Raw genomic sequence first — 19,081 nt, 5'->3', positions numbered from 1 at the left:
CAAAACCTCTTTGCAGGCTTGATGGGTACAGCCGCCCTAGTTTCTGCTTTTATCTGGGGCAGGACCAGGCGGCCCACTCAAACAGACATGCTCAGGCTGCAGAAGGTGACAAAAAGTTTATTCTGGGCTTCTCGTGGAGTCATATAAGGGTTAAAAACTGGAAAGAGGACAGCAAGGACGGGTTGGAGATATAGGGACTCCATTGTGAAGAGGAGGGGACGGGATGGAGGACGGGCTTTTGCTTTCGAGGAGGGTAGACGGAGGGGCTTACAGCGGGGGCCACAAGTTAGGAAGGGCCCCAGGCAGTTCAGATTCTCCTGAAGAATTAAGTAGCTCGCTTCAACCCGCTCGGGCAGAGAAGAACGGCAGAGAGCGGACATAAGAGTCCAGCCGGGAGCGGAAAAGTTCACTTTGCACAGTTTGGCCCAGTGGGCATAGGGGATTCTTCACCACCAGCTCCACGTACAGCTGTGGAGAAAGACGGTGTAAAATCCTGGCTTTCTGGACATTTCTAATTTTCAACCCCAAATGTAGTATAACCTCAAGGGTGTATGAACTCACAAGGAACCAAGACTGGGAGGCAAGCCCTCCCTTAAGAGAAACTGTCTAAGGATGTCTAAGGATCTAAAGACCTCTGAGAAAACTCTTAAATTCAACAGAGGTACAACACAGTAGGATTAGGGCTGGAAACTTGAGGGATTTTGGGGGGTTTCTGTCTGTGGCTATTAAGGGGTTCTGATGAAAGGATCCCTCAAGGGGACACTGACCGCGCTGTAGATGTGGTGCAGCACATCTCGAATGGATCCCACGCCTAAGTCAGTATTCATGACAACCTTGATCCCAGTGGGCGTCTCGTAGTAATGGAGTTTGTAACGGCTAGTTTGGAAGGCCAGGAAGCCGTCCTTCCTGCAGAGATGAGGAGGGTGTTAAAGATGGCAGAAATACTTCTGATCCTTCAAAGTCGACTCCCTCTTGTTTAAGCATACAGTTTGTAGGAACCTAGTTGAGTAGACACCTCCCATCTCCACCCCTCAGTTTAGCCCCCACCTCCAACCTCTTCACCACCTCACCACTTCCCTACTCCCCTTCCTGCAAACTTCAACATTTTTGTTCTAAGCTTCTCTAATTTCTCCTCCCCGCTTTGGGAGCCAATCTCCCTTTCATTCTACAAAGTAAGCCCCTCTGCCCCCAAATTCCCAAGACTAGCCCTCCTTCTCACGGCGTACATGTCTAGCGGGGACATCTTGCTGACAAACGAACGGATAGAGAATAGCATCCCGTACATCAGCTTGTACTCCTAGAGGGAGAGGGACAGAGTTAGGTATTGGTTGTCGGAAGAGACCAGGTGGAGGTTGAGAATCAGCCGGGATTTGGAGAAGGGGGGTTGGGCTGGGACTATTGTACGTTTGGAGGTGCGAGGTCACCCGGACTGCAGCCGGGGCCCTCTCATCACCTCCTCCTTGGGGATCCCCGCTTGCTTCTTGCGGTGCCACTCGCTGTAGTGCAGACACATTCCATTCCGGTCAAATAGATATAGGTTGTGGACAGTCATCGACAGGACAGGGACTGTAAACCTCGTTCCAGGACCGCTCTCACTCAGTAGGCTCGGATTCTCCGCCGCAGATCACTCCAACTAGGTGGGTACTCCAACCCCGGATTCACCGGAATTGCTCTGAGAGTCGTGGTGCAGTTACTTCCGGTTTCCTAGCAGCCCCGCCCCATTGGGCGCTCTAACTGCAAAACCCGGGCATTAACTCCGCCTCAACACCTTTCATCAGACCCCGCCTCCCTCCATCAACCAATCCGTGGCCGCCAGGATTGCGCACGCGCGATCAGGTTCCCAGACTTCAAATGCAGTGTGAGCCTCTGCGAGCGTGGTGACGTCATCAAGGCAAGAGGCGGGGCGGCGGCAGGCGGCTGCCAACGGTTTTGAGCGTGGAGGACCGCGCTAAATCGGGGGACCTTGGTCTTTTCCAACCCAGGCTCAGGTTAGGGCCGCAGTCCCTTTCTCCACCTTGGCAAGTTGGGGGCTGAGGACTGGAGTCGCGGAGAGTGGTCGGAATCGGGTGGTCACGGTAAAGGAACTCAAGCTTAAGTGCGACATGCTTTTTAGGGATGTTTCAGAGTGAGACTGAAAGTTTACAAGGTTTCTTTTGGGGCAATTGTGAGTGATTCTAGGGATCCTCTCTTTGACTTTCTAGGAGGGATTGGAGGAGATACACAAGGGAACTGACCCTGGGTAGAACAGGTGAAGTGGGCGGGGACGGACAAAGGGCGAGACTGGAGCTCTTGTGGTATAGACATTGGACCTTACTGGTTTGGAGTCCCTTTCAATTTGCACGTTCTGGGTGTGAGAATTAAGAGCCCAGTTGACTAGAGATAACTTGTGCCGAAACTGGTCTGCAGCTTCCAGCACTCTAGCTGCGAAGAGGAGCTGCAGTGGTGCTGTTTCCTCGCTGTAGGTTTTATGTCCTTACCTCCCCTGTGCTGCACCCTCCTTTTCCACCATTCCCAGGAGCTGGGAAAAGGAATGCCTTTACCCTCTCCATGGCCTCTAGAAACGGTGGAAACCTTTCATCCGACCAGAAAGCCTTGAAACCCTTGTTCAGCCGGGATCCACCAAGGAGTCTTCCTTCCTTCTCCCAAATCTTCCTTCTCCAAGGAAGTTTTCCCATTGGACTCTCTCAAAGCTGAATCAGGAGCTCTCAGATTTCTATTGTCACCGGTTATTTTTTATGTATACTTATGGCAACCTCAGCTACCAGACCCAGTTCACCTCTCCGACCAGAGGATCTCCTGAGTGATTCGTCAGAACCCACTGGGCTGAACCAAGTGTCCTCTGAGGTGACCTCCCAGCTCTATGCTTCTTTGCAACTCAGCCGTCAAGCGGAGGCCACAGCCCGAGCCCAGCTGTATTTAGCCTCTGCCTCCTCACCTCCTCATGAGGCCTTAGAAGGTTTGGCCCAAGAGCTGAGTCACAGCTTGTCCCTGGGATTGGAGAACAACTTGAAGAAAAAGGTGAGGAGGCGTGTCTTAGGAACCCCAAAGGTACTAGACACAAGAGCCTTGGGATTGCAAGTTAGCTCTGTTGATTGAATTTCAATTTTCTTTGCACTACATATTCAGTCATGCTTGTTCCTGGGAATAAATGTTTATGAGGCAGGCAATGATATGGAACACATAATATGGGAAATTATGAAAAACTCCCTTTTTTTTTTTTGGTACTGGGGATTGAACTCATGGGTACCCGACCACTGAGCCACATCCCCTGACCTATTTTGTATTTTGTTTAGAGCCAGGGTCTCACTGAGTTGCTTAGCACCTCGCTTTTGCTGAAGCTGGCTTTGAACTCAAGATCCTCCTGCCTCAGCCTCCCCAGCTGTTGGGATTACAGTCATATGCCACCATTCCTGGCTCCCTATTTTTTGTTTATTTTTTAAATCAGAGACATGCACACTGTGGGGTAGGTTGATGTCCTATAACTAGGACCTGGACATGGGAATGGGGATAAGGTTTCTTGGTCCGAAGAGGGAACTGGGGACTTAAGAATAGCAGCAAAATATGCTAAGATCCTTCCAGCTCAGTACTGTTTTGATTGTATGGATCAAAATTTGGCATATAAATCCCTGAATCATGGTTTAATCAATTATACCTATTATAAAGAAAATAGGTATTTGGGTTGGATAGAAAAGATGTCATAATCAATGTACAGACTGGTTAGGACTTCCAGAATTTGAACTCTGGTAACCATGAGTTACATGACTTTTAGGGCTTTTGCTCTTTAGTTAGCAAGAATTTCTACTACCCTTTTCTTACATGTACCCACTTTATTCATTTGCACTATTTTTATGGTTTTATAGGCCTTTGGGTTTCTGACTCAAGATTTAAGAAGTCCATGCCGGGTGTGGTGGCGCACGTTTATAATCTCAGCCGTTTGGGAGGCTGAGGCAGGAGGATCGTGAGTTCAAAGCCAGCCTCAGCAATGGCGAGGTGCTTAGCAACTCGGTGAAACCCTGTCGCTAAGTAAAATACAAAATAGGGCCAGGGATGTAGCTCAGTGGTTGAGTGCCCCTGAGTTCAATCCCTGAACCAAAAAAAAAAAAAAGAAAGAAAGAAAAAGAAAGGTTAAGACCTTATGGGTTGGTTTCACTTTTCTAGCTTTTCCTGGTGCTAGAGTAAAAATTTTACCCTGACAGTAAGTAGAATGTAGATTATAAGGTTATATTTCCATGGGGCTTTTTTTTCTAGGATGGTTCTAAGCATATCTTTGAGATGGAAAGTGTTCGAGGTCAGCTTCAGACCATGCTCCAAACCTCACGTGATGCAGTCTATCGTGAGTAAACCCCTTCCATACAGTTCTGAAGGACAGCCTAGACATAAGGGGTAGGAGAAACTAGAGGAGAAAGCATGGGTGCAAACCGAGACCTCTGAGACAAGAGATTTCAGGATTAAAGACACCTGTTCTTTGGGGGAGAGGGTGAAGAGTGGCAGAAGTAGAAAGGAAGTCCCTCAAAAAAAACAAAAACAAACAAACAAAAAACAACTCATTTAACTGAAAAAAAAAAAAAAAGAAAGGAAGTCCCTCTCCTCTCTTCTTCTTCAAATAGTCACTGTTCTTATCGTTATCTGACCCTGGCTATGTGGTCCCCTTGGGCTGTGTGCAGGGGATCCCCTCATTTCAGGTGCTGCCTCAGAGAGACGGGATGAAGACTCCTTTGACAGTGACAGCACCTTACTCAAGTGAGTTCTTGGGGTCCTCCTGGCTTATGTGTTTACTAGGAATCTATGTGTTCTATTTCTTAGTTCTCCCCTGACTGCTTTTGGACTTCTTAGGAAAGAAGTCACTTAGCTTTCAGTTTTCATATTTTCTTTCCTACCTTTATTCCTTTATACCCCTCCTTTATTCCCCTCTGGCACCTGGGCAGCAGCCACCTACAACCTGGTTATCTCTTAACATCAGCCCTTCTTCTTCCAGAACAGTTAGCTTGTTTCTGTGGGATGGTTACTGCAGAGAGTGTGGTATAGAGGAAGGAGCATTATAGAGTCAATCATAGACTAATGTGCTTGCAATTTATGGCTCTAGCACTATTTAGCTTTATGACTTTGGGGAAGCCTCTTGCCCTTTCTGGGTCTCAGTTTTCTTATTTATAAATTGTCATTGTAGGACTAGTGGATCTCAAAGGCATTTCCAACCCTAACATTCTTTATCTGATTTGCTCAGCACCCGGCCCCTGCAGGACTTATCTCCATCCAGCTCAGCCCAGGCCCTGGAGGAGTTGTTTCCTCGATATACTAGCCTTCGGCCAGGGCCCCCACTCAATCCCCCAGATTTTCAGGGGCTGAAAGATGCACTGGACTCAGAGCATACCCGTCGCAAGGTGAGATATAAAGGCTTCCTTTTTTTCTTTGGTAATAGGGATTTAATTCAGGAGCACTTTATCACTGAGCTTCATTCCCAGCCCTTTAAAAAATTGTGTTTAAAATAAATTTTGATTTTGAACAACCAATTAAAAAAATAAATTATTACTTAAAAACAAAAATAAAATAAAATAAAATAAATTTTGAGATAGGGTCTCACAAAATGACTGAGGGCCTCACTAAATTACTGGGGCTAGCCTTAAACCTGAAATCCTCCTGCCTCAGCTTTCTGAGTTGCTGGGATTACAGGCATGTGCCACCATGCCCACTATCCTTGCTATGTTTAATCACTATGTCTGCTGAGCTCCTTAAGGAACTTACTATGCTTTGTAGTGTGGGCTACTATACTTCTGCCAAAAGGTTTATGGAAATTTTTCTCAGGAGATCAGGAAAGGGAAAAACCTAGAAGGTATTAGAAGTCTTAGGCCTCAAGTTTCCTCTTTAGAATTACTGATTCTCCCTCTCCAAACCTATTTTGTTCTTGGGACCCAGGCTCCCTCTCTCTAGCCCATTTCTCTATAGAGGAGCTAGAAAGTTTGATGCTAAGGATAAGCAATACCCAGACTCTTCACTCTCCTTCCCAGCATTGTGAGCGCCACATTCAGAGCCTGCAGACCCGAGTGCTAGAGCTACAGCAACAGTTAGCCGTGGCTGTGGCTGCTGACCGCAAGAAAGATATCATGATTGAGCAACTGGACAAGGTGCCAGGGTAGCAAAAGGCGGGTGGGTATGTCCATGGAGATCATTAAGGAATAGTAATGAAGGGAGGTTAGGGTTTGTTTTTTTGTGCATGCCGAGAGTTAGGATGAGGGGTGGGTTTACTGACCATTGGAATAAGATGACTGTTGACCCTGCCCCTGTGGGTAGAAAGAGGACAAAAAAGTTATTTTGAAATTCTATCTTATTTGCCATTCTCAAGACCCTGGCCCGTGTGGTGGAGGGCTGGAATCGGCATGAGGCAGAACGGACAGAAGTGCTTCGAGGACTTCAGGAGGAACGCCAAGCAGCAGAACTTACTAGAAGCAAACAGCAGGAGGTGGATGACCTGGGTCATATGGCTTTATAACTTAAGTCACAGATTCTAGATGGAAATAAATAGCTTTGGAGTTAAGAGTTCCCAACAGATGGACCTCTGTCTTGGAGTGCTGCTCTGACAGTTTTTCTTGCCCTCTCTTTCTTCTACCTTCTTTGTTTCTGCTATCTCAGTTGGCCTCCCAGTTTTCCCCATACTGTGTAGTTTCCTCTTTGACCCTCATATCACTTAGTTAATGCTGAAGTTTCAAGTTTACATTGTTAATGATTTTTGAAGCACAGTATAGAGAAATTTTCCTCATTTCCTCTGTCCTGTATTTCTCTCTCCCTGGAAGACAGTAACCCGCCTGGAACAAAGTCTTTCAGAGGCCTTGGAGGCCCTGAATCGTGAGCAGGAAGGTGCCAGATTGCAGCAACGGGAAAGAGAGGCACTGGTGAGAAGACTGGGCTAGGGTAATTCCAGTGGAGACTGTTACTTCTAGAGCACTATGGGCTATTGGTGGGTTATGGGAGTTTATAATTTGAGTTGCACCAGGGTAGTGTTGCCCAAGCTGTGTTCCTTAGAACACTAGTTCTGCTAGGTATTCTACCAAAAAAGTCTTTGCCACCAAGTAAGGTTGAGAGATGCTGCAAATGGTATCCTTATTAGAACATTAGAATCATCTGGAGAATTGTTTTTTGAGTGGGGCGGGTACTAGGAATTGAACTCAGGGGCACTAAACCACTAAGCCACATCTGGGGAATTGTTCTAAAATACAGATTTCAGGAACCCATCCCCAAAGATTTTGATTCAGTAGTTATATTGTGGGTTGGTGAATTGGAACATTTTCAGAAATTTTCTAGGTGATTTTGTTCAGCTAGTTTGGTAAATCTCTGCATAGCCAAAAAGGGTCTGGGATGAGACTCAAGTTTCTTAGCACTAAAGTCATCGGGTGATTGCCCATGTGAGTTAATGGTCATGTTTGGAACTTGGTGCTTTGTGACACATAAATACTTGCTACCAATAGGCTGGCACTTGCCAACTTAGGCCACTTCTGACATTGCTGATGGTGGCTGCTGTTTGGTTGGTTCCCGACTAGAGATTGATTTTTCTAATCTTTGTGGAATTCCTTTTGATGATGGTGGTGGTAATTGTTAAGTGTTAGTACTTACCGTGTGCCAGACACTGTGCTAATCCTTTACATACATACTCTTTTTCTTTTAATCCTTACAAGGCAGACCCTGTTATTATCTACATTTTGTAGATAAAGTGCCTGCTCAGAATTATATCCATTAGAAATATAATAGTTGACAAGCTAACAGGATTATAATAATGTGACTTAGAACACATAGTATATATGAATGCTAGAACTATGATTCAGACTGAGGTTTGAATCCAGGTCTACTGAACTCTAGGACAGGAGTTCTTATCTACTATATTATAATCCTGTGAACTTGTCAACTATCATATTTTTAATGGGCATGATTCTTAGTGGGCACCTTTTATGGAGGTGGCAATGGCAAGCTGATGATCTCTTAAGGGCTTACTAGGGATCTTGGTTTTCTCCTGGGGCTTTAGGAAGAAGAGAGGCAAGGACTGACCCTGAGCTTAGAGGTCGAACAGCAGCGGTGCCGCGCCCTGCAGGAAGAACTGGACGAGGCTCGGGCTGGGCAACTCAATGAGCATCTAAAGCTGGATGCACTTCAGGTTGCCCTAGAAAAAGAGCGGCAGGCCTGGGCCCAGCAGGAACACCAGCTTAAGGAACGCTACCAGGCACTGCAGGGGGAAGGCCAGGCACAGCTGGAAAGGGAGAAGGTAAAAGCAGCAGTTAGAAGAATTGGGGAATGGGAACAGATGAAGGGAAAATTATAGGATGGATTGGGATGCCAGAATATGAGGTATAAATAGGGACAGAGGGACAGGGGTGGAAAGTGAAGAGCTATGCATGGAAAGCAGGCTTGAGAGTATAGGGCTAGCAAGAAGGGCTGGGAATATCAAATATGTGGAAGACTGAAGAGCAACATTAAACCAGGATGGGAAATAAGACAAATGGGAGGAGAGAGAAAAATTGGGTTTTATTTAGGGCCTGGGATGATGAATTGGGGAGTAGAGGTAACCAGGAGATAGGATGTGAGGTATGTTCTTACATTTGATTTTTCTTTCTTAGGGGAATAGCCAGAGGGAGGCCCAGGCAGCCCGAGAGGCCCAGCAGCAATTGGCATTGGTACAGTCTGAGGTGCGGCGGCTGGAAGGGGAGCTAGACACAGCACGGAGAGAGAGAGATGCACTGCAGCTGGAAATGAGCTTGGTGCAGGTCAGCAGCCCAGGGCTCTTGAGGATTTTTCTGGTTGAGAGAAGTAGGTCTGAGGCAGAGTACCTCTCAGTTGTCATGTCAGAAAATCTTCTTGCAGGTATTTTGGATTCATTTTATCAGTGGTCTCTAGGTAGTGTGAATAGTGTTCTATCTTAAACACAGGGCCAGGCTGGGGTTGTAGCTCAGTGGTAAAGTGCTTGCCTAGCATGTGTGAGGCACTGGGTTCAATCCTCAGCACCACATAAAAATAAATAAAGGTATTATGCCTATCTACAACTAAAAATTTAAAAAATAAAAAACTATAGGGCCATTTTCCACTGAGTGATGGTTTCCCACAATATCGGACTGACCTAGTGTTATTTTTAGCAGAAAATTGACTTAAATAGAATGAAATCTATTTAAGATACCTCAGAATGCCAGATACATAATCCCAGCAACTTGGGACGCTGAGGCAAGAGGATTGCAAATTCAAGGCTAGTTGTTAGAGTCTGTAAACAAGTCAAAAATAACACCTGGCATTTTGCCAGGGGAGTGTTAGAGTTCGTAAACAAGTCTGGATGGTGCCTGGCAAAATGCCTGAGGGAGTGGTTTGAGAAGTAACAAAAACAAGCCATTAAGTGTGGAGATTCCTTATTGGTTGACTGATGTATCTAGTTTATGCTAATTAGATAAGCTGTGTGGAATGTATAAATACTGCTCCTGTCCTGCAATAAACGGCTCCCACTCCTGCTGTATCAACATACACAAGTTATTCGTCACCCCCCGGTTATTTTGCTGCAGCCAGACAGACTGCGGCAGCTAGTTTCAGCAAGTTAGCAAGACCCTGTCTCAAAATTAAAAAATAAAAGGGTCTGGAGGTAATAAAAGGGTTTAGCTCAGTGGTAAAATATCCCTGGATTCATTCTCCAGTACCAAACCAAAAAAAAAACAAAACTTCATGTTATTTTAAAAGAGATGACACTACACCTAATGGTCAGCTATAAGAGCAGGTGAAAGCTTTTGTCAGAGACCTGATTCCAATCTTAACAGTCTGCTGTGTAACTCTGATTACTTGAATAACTTGTATTAATTCCTCTTGAGTAGGCTAGGGACCCAGAAGGGCAATGATTCCTTTATTTACTTATGAAAGTCCCAGAACAGCTCATGGCCTGGCACAGAATAGTACCACAAATTGTCAGATATAATTAAACTTGGAAAAATAATTTCCACGTAGTGTTATTTTGAATTTTGAAGTCAAAATAGACAGACCCTTGTCATGTAATAGAGCAAGACTTGGCAAACTTTCTGTAAAGGGCCAGACAGTAAATATTTTTGGCTTTGTGAATTGTGTGGTCTCAGTTGCAACCACTTGACTATGCTGTTACACCAGTAGCTGTAGATAGTTCTGTAAACAAGTAGCATGACTGTGTCCCAGTAAAACTTTATTTACAAAGCAGGCAGTGGAGGGCTGAACTGGGCTGTAGTTTGCTTATCCCTTGAATGGAGGAAAAAGTTGGACAGAGTCTAGTGAAGACACAATATTGAAGAGCAAAGAGCACTGAATTGGGAGTCAAAATATTCAGTTCTACATTTAATTAGAATTTTGGCCTTTATGGACCTCTTTTTATGTGTAAACTGTGTGGTAAGAGCAAATTGATGGGTTTTTGAGAGCAAGTCAAGAAGTCAAATTGAATGACCAGTAGGGAGTAAAGAAGTAAGAAGGGCCAAGGACAACTCCAGGTTTCACATAGCTCAGGTATACATTGGTAGGCAGAGGTGCCATTAACTGAGGCAAGAAATATAATAGGAAGAGAAGGTAAGAGAGTAGAGCTGTGTACCATGGTGTACACCTATAATCCCAACTTGAGAGGCTAAAGCAAGAGGATTACAAGTTCAAGGCCAGCCTCAGCAATTTAGTGAGATCCTATCTCAAAATCAAAAATGAAAGGGACTGGGGATGTATCTCAGTGTTAAAGTACTCCTGGGTTCAATCTCTAGTTAAAGAAAGAAAGAAGGGCTGGGGGGATGTAGCTCAGTGGTTAAGCATCCCTGGGTTCAATCCCCAGTACCAAAAAAAAAAGGAAAGAAAAACACCTACATGCGCTGAATTTGGGGTGTGGTCTATTTGAGGTGTGTCTAACTCATTATTTGGTTACTGGTATATGGGCTTAAATCTTAAATAAAATGTCTAAGTTAAAAGGGGAGATTTACAGGGGCTGGGGTTGTGGCTCAGTGATAGGGTGCTTGCTTAGCATGCATGAGGCACTGGGTTTGATCCTCAGCACCACTTAAAAAAAAATGAAATAAAGATATTGTGTGTCTACCTACAACTAAAAAATAAATATTAAAAAAAGAGGGGGAGGGGCTGGGGATGTGGCTCAAGCGGTAGCACGCTCGCCTGGCATGCGTGCAGCCCGGGTTCGATCCTCAGCACCACATATTGTGTCCGCCAAAAACTAAAATAATAAATATTTTTTTAAAAAGGTGGGGGAGATTAATGGGCTGGGGCTGTAGCTTACTGGTAGAGCACTTGCCCAACATGTGTGAGGCACTGGGTTCTATCCTCAGCACCACATAAAAATAAAAAAAATAAAGGTATCGTGTCCAACTACAACAACAAAAAATATATATTTTTTAAAAGGAGATTTATGGGGATGGGGATATGTGGCTCAATGGTAGAGTGTTCACCTAACATGCACAAAGCTCTGGGTTCCATCCCTAGCACCAAAAAAATAAATAAAAGGGGGAGATTTAGGAAGTGTTAAGATAACATTGTAGCAAAAATCTGGCCTAAATGCTAAAGTTTATCATGTATGTGTAAGTAAAATCATCAGCAACTGTAATGTTAGCATATGGCAGAAGAGGATGAAGGATACCTTTCCAGGCAGTGGGAGGCACAACAGTCATCTAAGACTCTAGAGAGAATGAAAACTAGGAGAGAGTGGTGTAAGGAGAGCTGAGGCAGAAAGTTTGCAGAAGGGAGCATAGACCTGTGGTGCCAGGAGTTGCAGTAAGATTATATATGATAAAGACTGAGAAATGAACACTATAGGATTTAGAATTAAACTCTACTGAAACAGAAATCAAATTTCAGTGAGTTGAAGAAGGAATGTGTTGTGAGAAAATGCAGATAGCAATTATAAACTGACTGCTTATGGAGAAAGAGATGCTGACTTTGAGTGCCTACTGAGTTTCAGGTACTGTACTAGGGGTACTATATACGTTATCTCAGAAGTATATCATAGATTTATTTGTTCTGTCAAACATTGCCTTGGGTTAATAAAATATGTTTCTTTTGTCCAAAGTCATTTTTGCTTTTTTGTACATATAAGATATGCATAGTTTATTAAGAAAGCCTCTTATTCCTATGGCAAAATTCTTGTTCTTCATCCCTTTTGCAGGTGAGGGGAGAGTTGGTCTTAGATTTTGTCTACATAATATCCTAGATTCTCTTCTAAGCTCAACAGAATTGAGTTATTATCCCACCTTATTTTACTGAATCACAGGCCCGGTATGAGAGCCAGCGGATCCAGATGGAGTCAGATCTGGCTGTGCAGCTGGAGCAGCGGGTGACTGAGCGGCTGGCTCAGGCTCAGGAGAGCAACCTACGGCAAGCAGCCTCCCTCAGGGAGCATCACAGGTACTTGGGACTTACTGTATGCTGCAGCTGGTGTTGTTAGTGCTGTGCCCATATGTTCTCTCAGAGGTCTTTGTTATTTTCCAAACATTGGCCCCAGTGTACTTTTGCTCCCTTCAATCAGGACCTCAGTGCTCTTTGGAGTGCTGCATCAGATGTTCATGGAGAGTCAGAAGTTCTGGGACTTTCATCCAGGGTGCCAGACTAGAAAGTGTTCAGCTCCCTTGTTGGGACAATGCTAAGATATGATCTGTGCTATATCTAGAGCTGTTCCATGGGATTGCACCTCATTCTCCTACCAGTTTTTTCTGGGAACACTTCTTAAATAAATCACTCTCCATAAATCCTCACTGCAGTGTCTGTTTCTGGGGAGCCCATCTTCAGATCTCCAGCTCTTCCATATCTCTTCTGTGCTGTGGCCAGGCTGGCTGACTGTGGCTGTTCACCTCTCCCTCTCTTGCACATATTTTGTCTTTTTCTCACTGATCATTTTTTCTTCTATTTTTTTTTAAAGAGAGAGAGAGAGAATTTTTAATATTTATTTTTTAGTTTTTTTGGCAGACACAACATCTTTGTTTGTATGTGGTGCTGAGGATCAAACCCAGGCCGCACGCATGCCAGGCAAGCGCGCTACTGCTTGAGCCACATCCCCAGCCCATGATCATTTCTTCTGTTTCCAGTTTCATCCCTCCTTTTCTCACCCTGGCTCTCCCAGGAAGCAGCTGCAGGACCTTAATGGACAGCACCAGCAGGAACTGGCTACTCAATTGGCTCAGTTCAAGGTGGAAATGGCAGAACGAGAAGAACGGCAGCAGCAGGTGGCTCAGGACTATGAACTCAGGTACTGGTCCCTGGAATGTCCCTTTTAGGCCTGAGCCCCTTCCTAGTTAGTAAAGCCCAGGCTGGGAATTGATAAAGAGCTGTCCCTCAGTAGATTTTCTGTCTTCTAAATTGGCATAATACCTTTCAGAATTTCATATGTCTGACATTTTATTCCACCTCTTCATTCAGATAGAATAAGGAGAGGGTGGCGTTTGGAAGCAGAGGGAAAAATTTTTGTAGAATGGAAGGTAGACCTGGGTTATGAGGTGTGTGCATCCTTGAAGCTCTGAGTCACCCTCCCTTCTTTTCTTCAGACTCGCACGGGAGCAAGCACGAGTGCGGGACTTGCAGAGTGGGAACCAACAGCTGGAGGAGCAAAGGGTGGAGTTGGTGGAGCGGCTCCATGCCATGCTGCAGGCCCACTGGGAGGAGGCCAACCAACTGCTCAGCACTACCCTCCCACCTCCTAACCCTCCGGTAGGCATTGCCCTGTGAGCTAAGCTTCTCAGGGTTGTGTTCTAGATTCCATTTATGGAAGTCTAGCTTCCCCCCAAGGGAAATCATAAGAAAGGTCTACATCAGAGGGGAAAAATCTGTGAACTTTTCCAAAAGTCTTACCAAAACAAACCTTTTTGCTATTGCCATAGCTCACCAGAACTAAACCCATTCCTTTGAACGTAACTGTCTTCTCCTAGTACCAAGAGGTGATGAATAATATGCAATACTCATATGATGGAATGACAGCTGAATGAATTATGGGAGTAAGGACTAAAAATTGTTGCTAAATCCTACCCTACAGTAGAGTAGGGAGTCTTCCCCTTAGCCCTTCTTATGTGGGCATCTCCTACTTCCTTTTCTTAATTATGAAATTTTTGTTATTAGCTAAAATGTTTTTTTGGAGTAGGTAATCATATGCACATGATAAAAATAAAAATCCAATAAAATGGTACATGAGGGCTGGGATGTGGCTCAAGCGGTAGCGCGCTCGCCTGGCATGCGTGTGGCCCGGGTTCGATCCTCAGCACCACATACAAAGATGTTGTGTCCGCCAAAAACTAAAAAATAAATATTAAAAAAAAATTCTCTCTCTCTTAAAAAAAAAATGATATATGATGAAAAAGTAATCTCCATCCTAACCTTGTGCCTCAGGTTCTCAAGTCCCCTCCAAAGAAGCAACCACTGAACTGGTGTTTTGAGCATCTCCCATCCTTCCTTGTACCCACTGTGCTTGCCCCACATCCCAAATGGTTGCCTTATGTCTACAACTGTATAACTTTTTATTCAACCAAGTGCTTATTGATGACCATAAAGTTGTTTTCTATATTTTACATCTATAAACAGTATATAGTAAATATCATTAAAATACAATATATGTCTTTGTTAACTATATAAGATCTGTAGAAATAATTATAAGATCCAAAATAAACAGTTTAAACTCTGATAGAAAGTGAATAGATGTTACTCAATCTTCTTTTAAGGAAGTAGTTTATAATTTTGTTCAAGTGTCTGTACCATGTCTCATCCCTGAACCCACTGGGCTTTGATTCTTGTTTCTGCCTCTGTCCTGGCCAGGTTCCTTCTGCCAAACCCTGTAGTCCTGGCCTTCCAGAGTCAGAGAAGAGAGAGAGGAGGATGTGGACCATGCCTTCTGTAGCTGTGGCCCTGAAGCCAGTGTTGCAGCAGAGCAGGGAAGCAAGGGATGAACTGTCTGGAGTGCCTCCTGTTCTCTGCACCCCCTCCCCAGATCTTAGCCTCCTGCTGGGCCCCCCTTTCCAGAGCCAGCATTCCTTCCAGCCCCTGGAGCCCAAACCGGATCTCACTCCACCCACAGGTAACTGAGGACAGAAGTCACTGGGGTTCCCCTTTCATGCACAGAATGGCCTTCTTTACCTAGCTTTCTTTCTGGCTGGGACTTGAACATTTGGTTGCCCAGACAACCTAATAATCATTAAGTATAAGGAGCAGAAACCCATTCACATTGATTAGATAAAGGGAGGGCAATCTCATGGGAATGTAATGTAGCTAGACCGAAAGAGAACTAGTATTGGGAATAGGGGTGCTCTCCCTATTATAGTCTCTCTCTTTTTTTTATATTATAGTCTCTTGACTCTGCTTCATCCTGCACACTTACTCCTTCTCCTGCTAGACCAACAATCTCTTGTAAATTACTCAAGGTTCTCATTCCTCTTACCCTTGGCCTCCACATGGGTTGGCCAACCTTGACACTGACTCTAGCCAGGCTCTAGCATTTACAGAGACACTGGCATCAGCTTCTTAAGTCCTATTTACAGAGGCCATGGGATGGGTTGGTAGCCCTCCATTGTATCAGCTGACCTTGGATGTGGGTGTCCACCCCAGGTTTGGTCATCTGTGGTTGGAGGTGTCCTGGGTTATATAAACATGACAACTAGGGTTATAGCTCAGTGGTAGAATGTTTGCCTAACACATGCAAGGCACTGGATTCGATACTCAGCACCACATAAAATAAAATAAAAGTATTGTGTCCATCTACAACTAAAAATATAAGAAACAGAAGAATGAGGTATGAATTTATTATAATTTTTAAATTATATATCAATAATAATAAAAGTAACAAAAGATTAGGGACATGTTCTGGTGAAGCAACAGAATTAAGTCTTTCTGTTCATTAAGGAGTTTATGGTGTTTTTATCTAGAGTTTGAGCCACACTGCTTTCTTCTGTCTACACTTGTGTCTTAGAATACAGTTGTACTATCTCCCAGGCCCCTCTGACCCTTTTTACTCCAGCTCTTTTAAATTTCTATTGTCTATCTCCTTGCTGTGATGTACTTCTTACGTTTAATAAGCCCTTTTCTTCTGAGCATTTGGTGAGTTAATTTTTGGAGCGGCCCCTTCCCCTTATCACACACATGCACCCATGCATGCCTATTTCATTTTACAGCTGGGACCTTCTCTGCCCTTGGGGCCTTCCATCCCGATCACACAGCAGAACGGCCATTTCCTGAGGAAGATCCTGGATCTGATGGGGATGGCTTCCCAAAGCAAGGGCTACCACCTCCTCCTCAGCTGGAGGGCCTCAAGAATTTTTTGCAGCAGGTAAAAGATTCCACCCAGACCACCTTATTTATTTGTTCCCTTTCCTTTCCCACTCTAGGAATCCAGTACTCTGGCTTCCTTCAGTTGTTATGGCTAATTCTTTGTCCCATCTTCATATTCTCTCAGTCTATCTCATCCCCAGTGCATAATTCTCTTCTAGAATTTAAGCCAACGACCTTAGCCCTTACTTCAGCAGCTTCTACTCCTCTCAATACCTAGGTATCTCCCTCTTTTATCAGTCCCCTAGGGAACCTTACTGTCTTATCCCCCCAGCTGCTGGAGACAGTACCCCAGAGCAGTGAGAACCCCTCTGTTGACCCGTTGCTCCCAAAGTCTGGTAAGTTCCAGCCCTCAAGGAGGTTGGGGCTGGACCTGGACAGGTGGGTATTAGTGATTTAGGATGGATGTTGAGGAGCTACTAGGTGGTAGAACTCCTTTGGCTCTTGGCTCCATTCTCTATTTATGGATCTCTTTTCTGTTGCTAGGTCCTCCGACTGTCCCATCTTGGGAGGAAGCTCCTCAAGTGCCACGCCTTCCACCCCCTGTCCATAAAACTAAAGTCCCCTTAGCCACAGCATCTAGTCTTTTCCGGGTCCAGGAGCTTCCCTCATCCCATTCACAAGGCAATGGTCCCAGCACTGGTTCCCCAGAGAGAGGTAAGCTGTTCATGTTTTGTCAGAGAAAGAAAGTCCCAGGTTTGGATTCTTAGGGAGATGGGATGAAGCCTAGAAGAGGTGTCCTAGGGTTATGACAATCACTGACATGTCTCACAGGTATGGATGGTCTCAGCTCGTCAGGCCAGCTGATGGAGGTGTCTCAGCTATTACGACTGTACCAGGCTCGGGGCTGGGGGGCTCTGCCTGCTGAGGACCTGCTGCTCTATCTGAAGAGGCTGGAAAACAGCGGGTACAGCCTGGGAGGGAGGAGGAGGGATTTGGGGGTGGAATATGCACTGGGAAGATGGATCAGGCAGGGGGATATTGTTTATTGAGTAGAGTCTTCCGTTCCTTTCTGGGGAGGAAAGTGAGGGATGAGACAAGGCACACAAATCTTCTCTCACTATTCCCACCTTTATTTTACCTCTTCCTTTCTACTACATTTTTGTTTACTGAAAACAGGACAATATCAAAACCCTCTTCCCCATGTCTCTGCACTTTAGTTTTTTTCTTTTCTTTCCCCTGCAGCTCAAATCTCAGACTCCTAGGATTTTTAACTTATCTAATATAATTTATTATTTGATTCCACTAATATCTCCTCCAATTTGATTCCCAGCTTCATTGCATTTATTCTCTTTTTATTTCATTTTTTGGTACTGGGGATTGAATCCAGGGATACTCTACCACTGAGATACATCCCCAGTCTCATAAACATACACACACACACACACACACACACATACACACACACACATATAATTTTGAGACACTGTTTTGCTAAGTTGCTTAGGGTCTCACTAAGTAAGCTACTGAGGCTGGCCTTGAACTTGTGATCCTCCTGCCTCAGCCTGCCAAGTCACTGGGAATACAGGTGTGCATTACCACATCTGGCATTTCTTCTTTGAACCCAGTGGTACTTAACCACTGAGCCACATCCCTACCCCCACCCCACCCCACCCCCTTTTTTTTTTTTTAATTTTGAGACAGGATCTCACTAAGTTGCTTAGATCCTCACTAAATTGCTGAGTCTGGCCCCAAACTTGTAATCCTTCTGTCTCAGCCTCCTGAATCGCTGGGATTATAGGTGTGTGCCACCACACCTGGCCTGATATTTCTTCTTGAGAGACAGATTGGGGAGTATTTCTTCCATCCAGTGTTGGGTAGAGTTGGGGGGATAACTCCTGCATCTTCATACTGTTGATGTGTGTGGCAGGACTGATGGCCGAGGGGAGAATATCCCCAGAAGAAACACAGACTCCCGCTTGGGTGAGATCCCCCGGAAAGAGGTGAGGGCAAGTCCAGCAGGGACCAGGGGAGAGCAGATAGCTCACTGCCCAGTTTCTTCAGCTCTTGATACTCCCTGGCTGGCTCCAGCTCCCCCTTGCCTGGCCCCTCCAATCCCAGTTCCCACTTGCTAGAGCATAGATTTTCTTTTCCCTTTGGTGATTGCTTCTGGTCTTCTCTGTGCACCATGCCTTTCCTCTGTGGGGTGGGGGGATTGGGAGTATATCACACTGACTTTCCCTTCTCTTTTCCCCAACTCTCAGATTCCTTCCCAGGCTGTCCCTCGCCGCCTTACAGTCCCTAAGACTGAAAAACCTGCACGGAAGAAAAGTGGTAGCATGAGGAGTCGGGGGGGAGTCTGGAGATGAGCCTCCTGCCTTTCTTCCTCTGTTTTGTTCTCTTCTCGTTGTTATTTTAATAAATGTGCAGTAGTCTGTATTAGAGTCTAACTCAGAGGAATTTGGAAAATGGAGATTTTGTAGGAAACTACTTTTGTAAAGAGACCTTATTCCGAGTATGTTTTTTTTAATGTCATATATTTATATCTTATTTCCTATGGGAAAAGACATTAATGCTTTGGAAGAAGACAGTCCATGACTAGATTTTAGAAGTTTGAGTGAACCTTAAATTTCAGTGTTTAAAATTTATGGCATGATTAACTCTGGTTGGTAGTGGAATTATGGATTATTCTTATTCTTTTTTATATATATTTGTATTTTCCAAGTTTTCTAAAACAACTATGTGTTATTTTAATATCATAAAAACCCTAATTTTTAATAAAAGAGTAAATTATGTTTATAAAAAGTTTGAGTAAAAATGTGGTTGTTGCAGGGGATAGGGGAGCTGTCTTTTTTCTTTTTTTTTTGGTATAGGGGATTGAACT

At 44.6% G+C, this 19,081-nt stretch overlaps 2 protein-coding genes across 7 annotated transcripts; one reads left to right on the top strand and one right to left on the bottom strand.

The window, feature by feature from the left end:
* Nucleotides 1-97: 97 nt before the first annotated feature.
* On the bottom strand, nt 98-1,694 carry Trappc1 (trafficking protein particle complex subunit 1). Its single transcript, XM_046422136.2, has 4 exons — nt 1,454-1,694; nt 1,227-1,297; nt 768-906; nt 98-468 (listed from the first exon to the last, which is right to left on the bottom strand). The coding sequence occupies exons 1-4, from the start codon at nt 1,550-1,552 to the stop codon at nt 340-342; spliced, it is 438 nt and encodes a 145-aa protein (XP_046278092.1). The 5' UTR covers nt 1,553-1,694; the 3' UTR covers nt 98-339.
* Nucleotides 1,695-1,887: 193 nt separating this feature from the next.
* Nucleotides 1,888-19,002, top strand: Cntrob (centrobin, centriole duplication and spindle assembly protein). Of its 6 annotated transcripts, none has more exons than XM_046422131.2 (19): nt 1,888-3,018; nt 4,249-4,333; nt 4,683-4,740; nt 5,222-5,378; nt 6,003-6,119; nt 6,338-6,454; nt 6,786-6,884; nt 8,009-8,245; nt 8,598-8,744; nt 12,230-12,363; nt 13,076-13,201; nt 13,497-13,659; nt 14,755-15,013; nt 16,104-16,258; nt 16,532-16,595; nt 16,744-16,914; nt 17,032-17,164; nt 18,128-18,200; nt 18,462-19,001. In XM_046422131.2, the coding sequence occupies exons 1-19, from the start codon at nt 2,746-2,748 to the stop codon at nt 18,564-18,566; spliced, it is 2,673 nt and encodes an 890-aa protein (XP_046278087.1). In that variant the 5' UTR covers nt 1,888-2,745; the 3' UTR covers nt 18,567-19,001. The 6 variants fall into 6 exon arrangements, with proteins under 6 accessions (XP_046278087.1, XP_046278086.1, XP_046278085.1 ...); XM_046422130.2 differs by having other exon boundaries at nt 4,665-4,740; XM_058572047.1 differs by having other exon boundaries at nt 1,908-1,988; nt 2,516-3,018; nt 4,665-4,740; nt 18,128-19,002.
* Nucleotides 19,003-19,081: the final 79 nt, after the last annotated feature.

Source organism: Marmota monax, unplaced genomic scaffold (genome assembly GCF_021218885.2).
Source record: "Marmota monax isolate L192 unplaced genomic scaffold, Marmota_monax_Labrador192_F-V1.1 WCK01_AAM20220418_F8-fsc00243, whole genome shotgun sequence".
In the NCBI taxonomy this organism is placed as follows: domain Eukaryota; kingdom Metazoa; phylum Chordata; class Mammalia; order Rodentia; family Sciuridae; genus Marmota; species Marmota monax.
The sequence above is the reverse complement of the archived record's forward strand: the minus strand, read 5'-3'. Positions and strand labels throughout refer to the sequence as shown.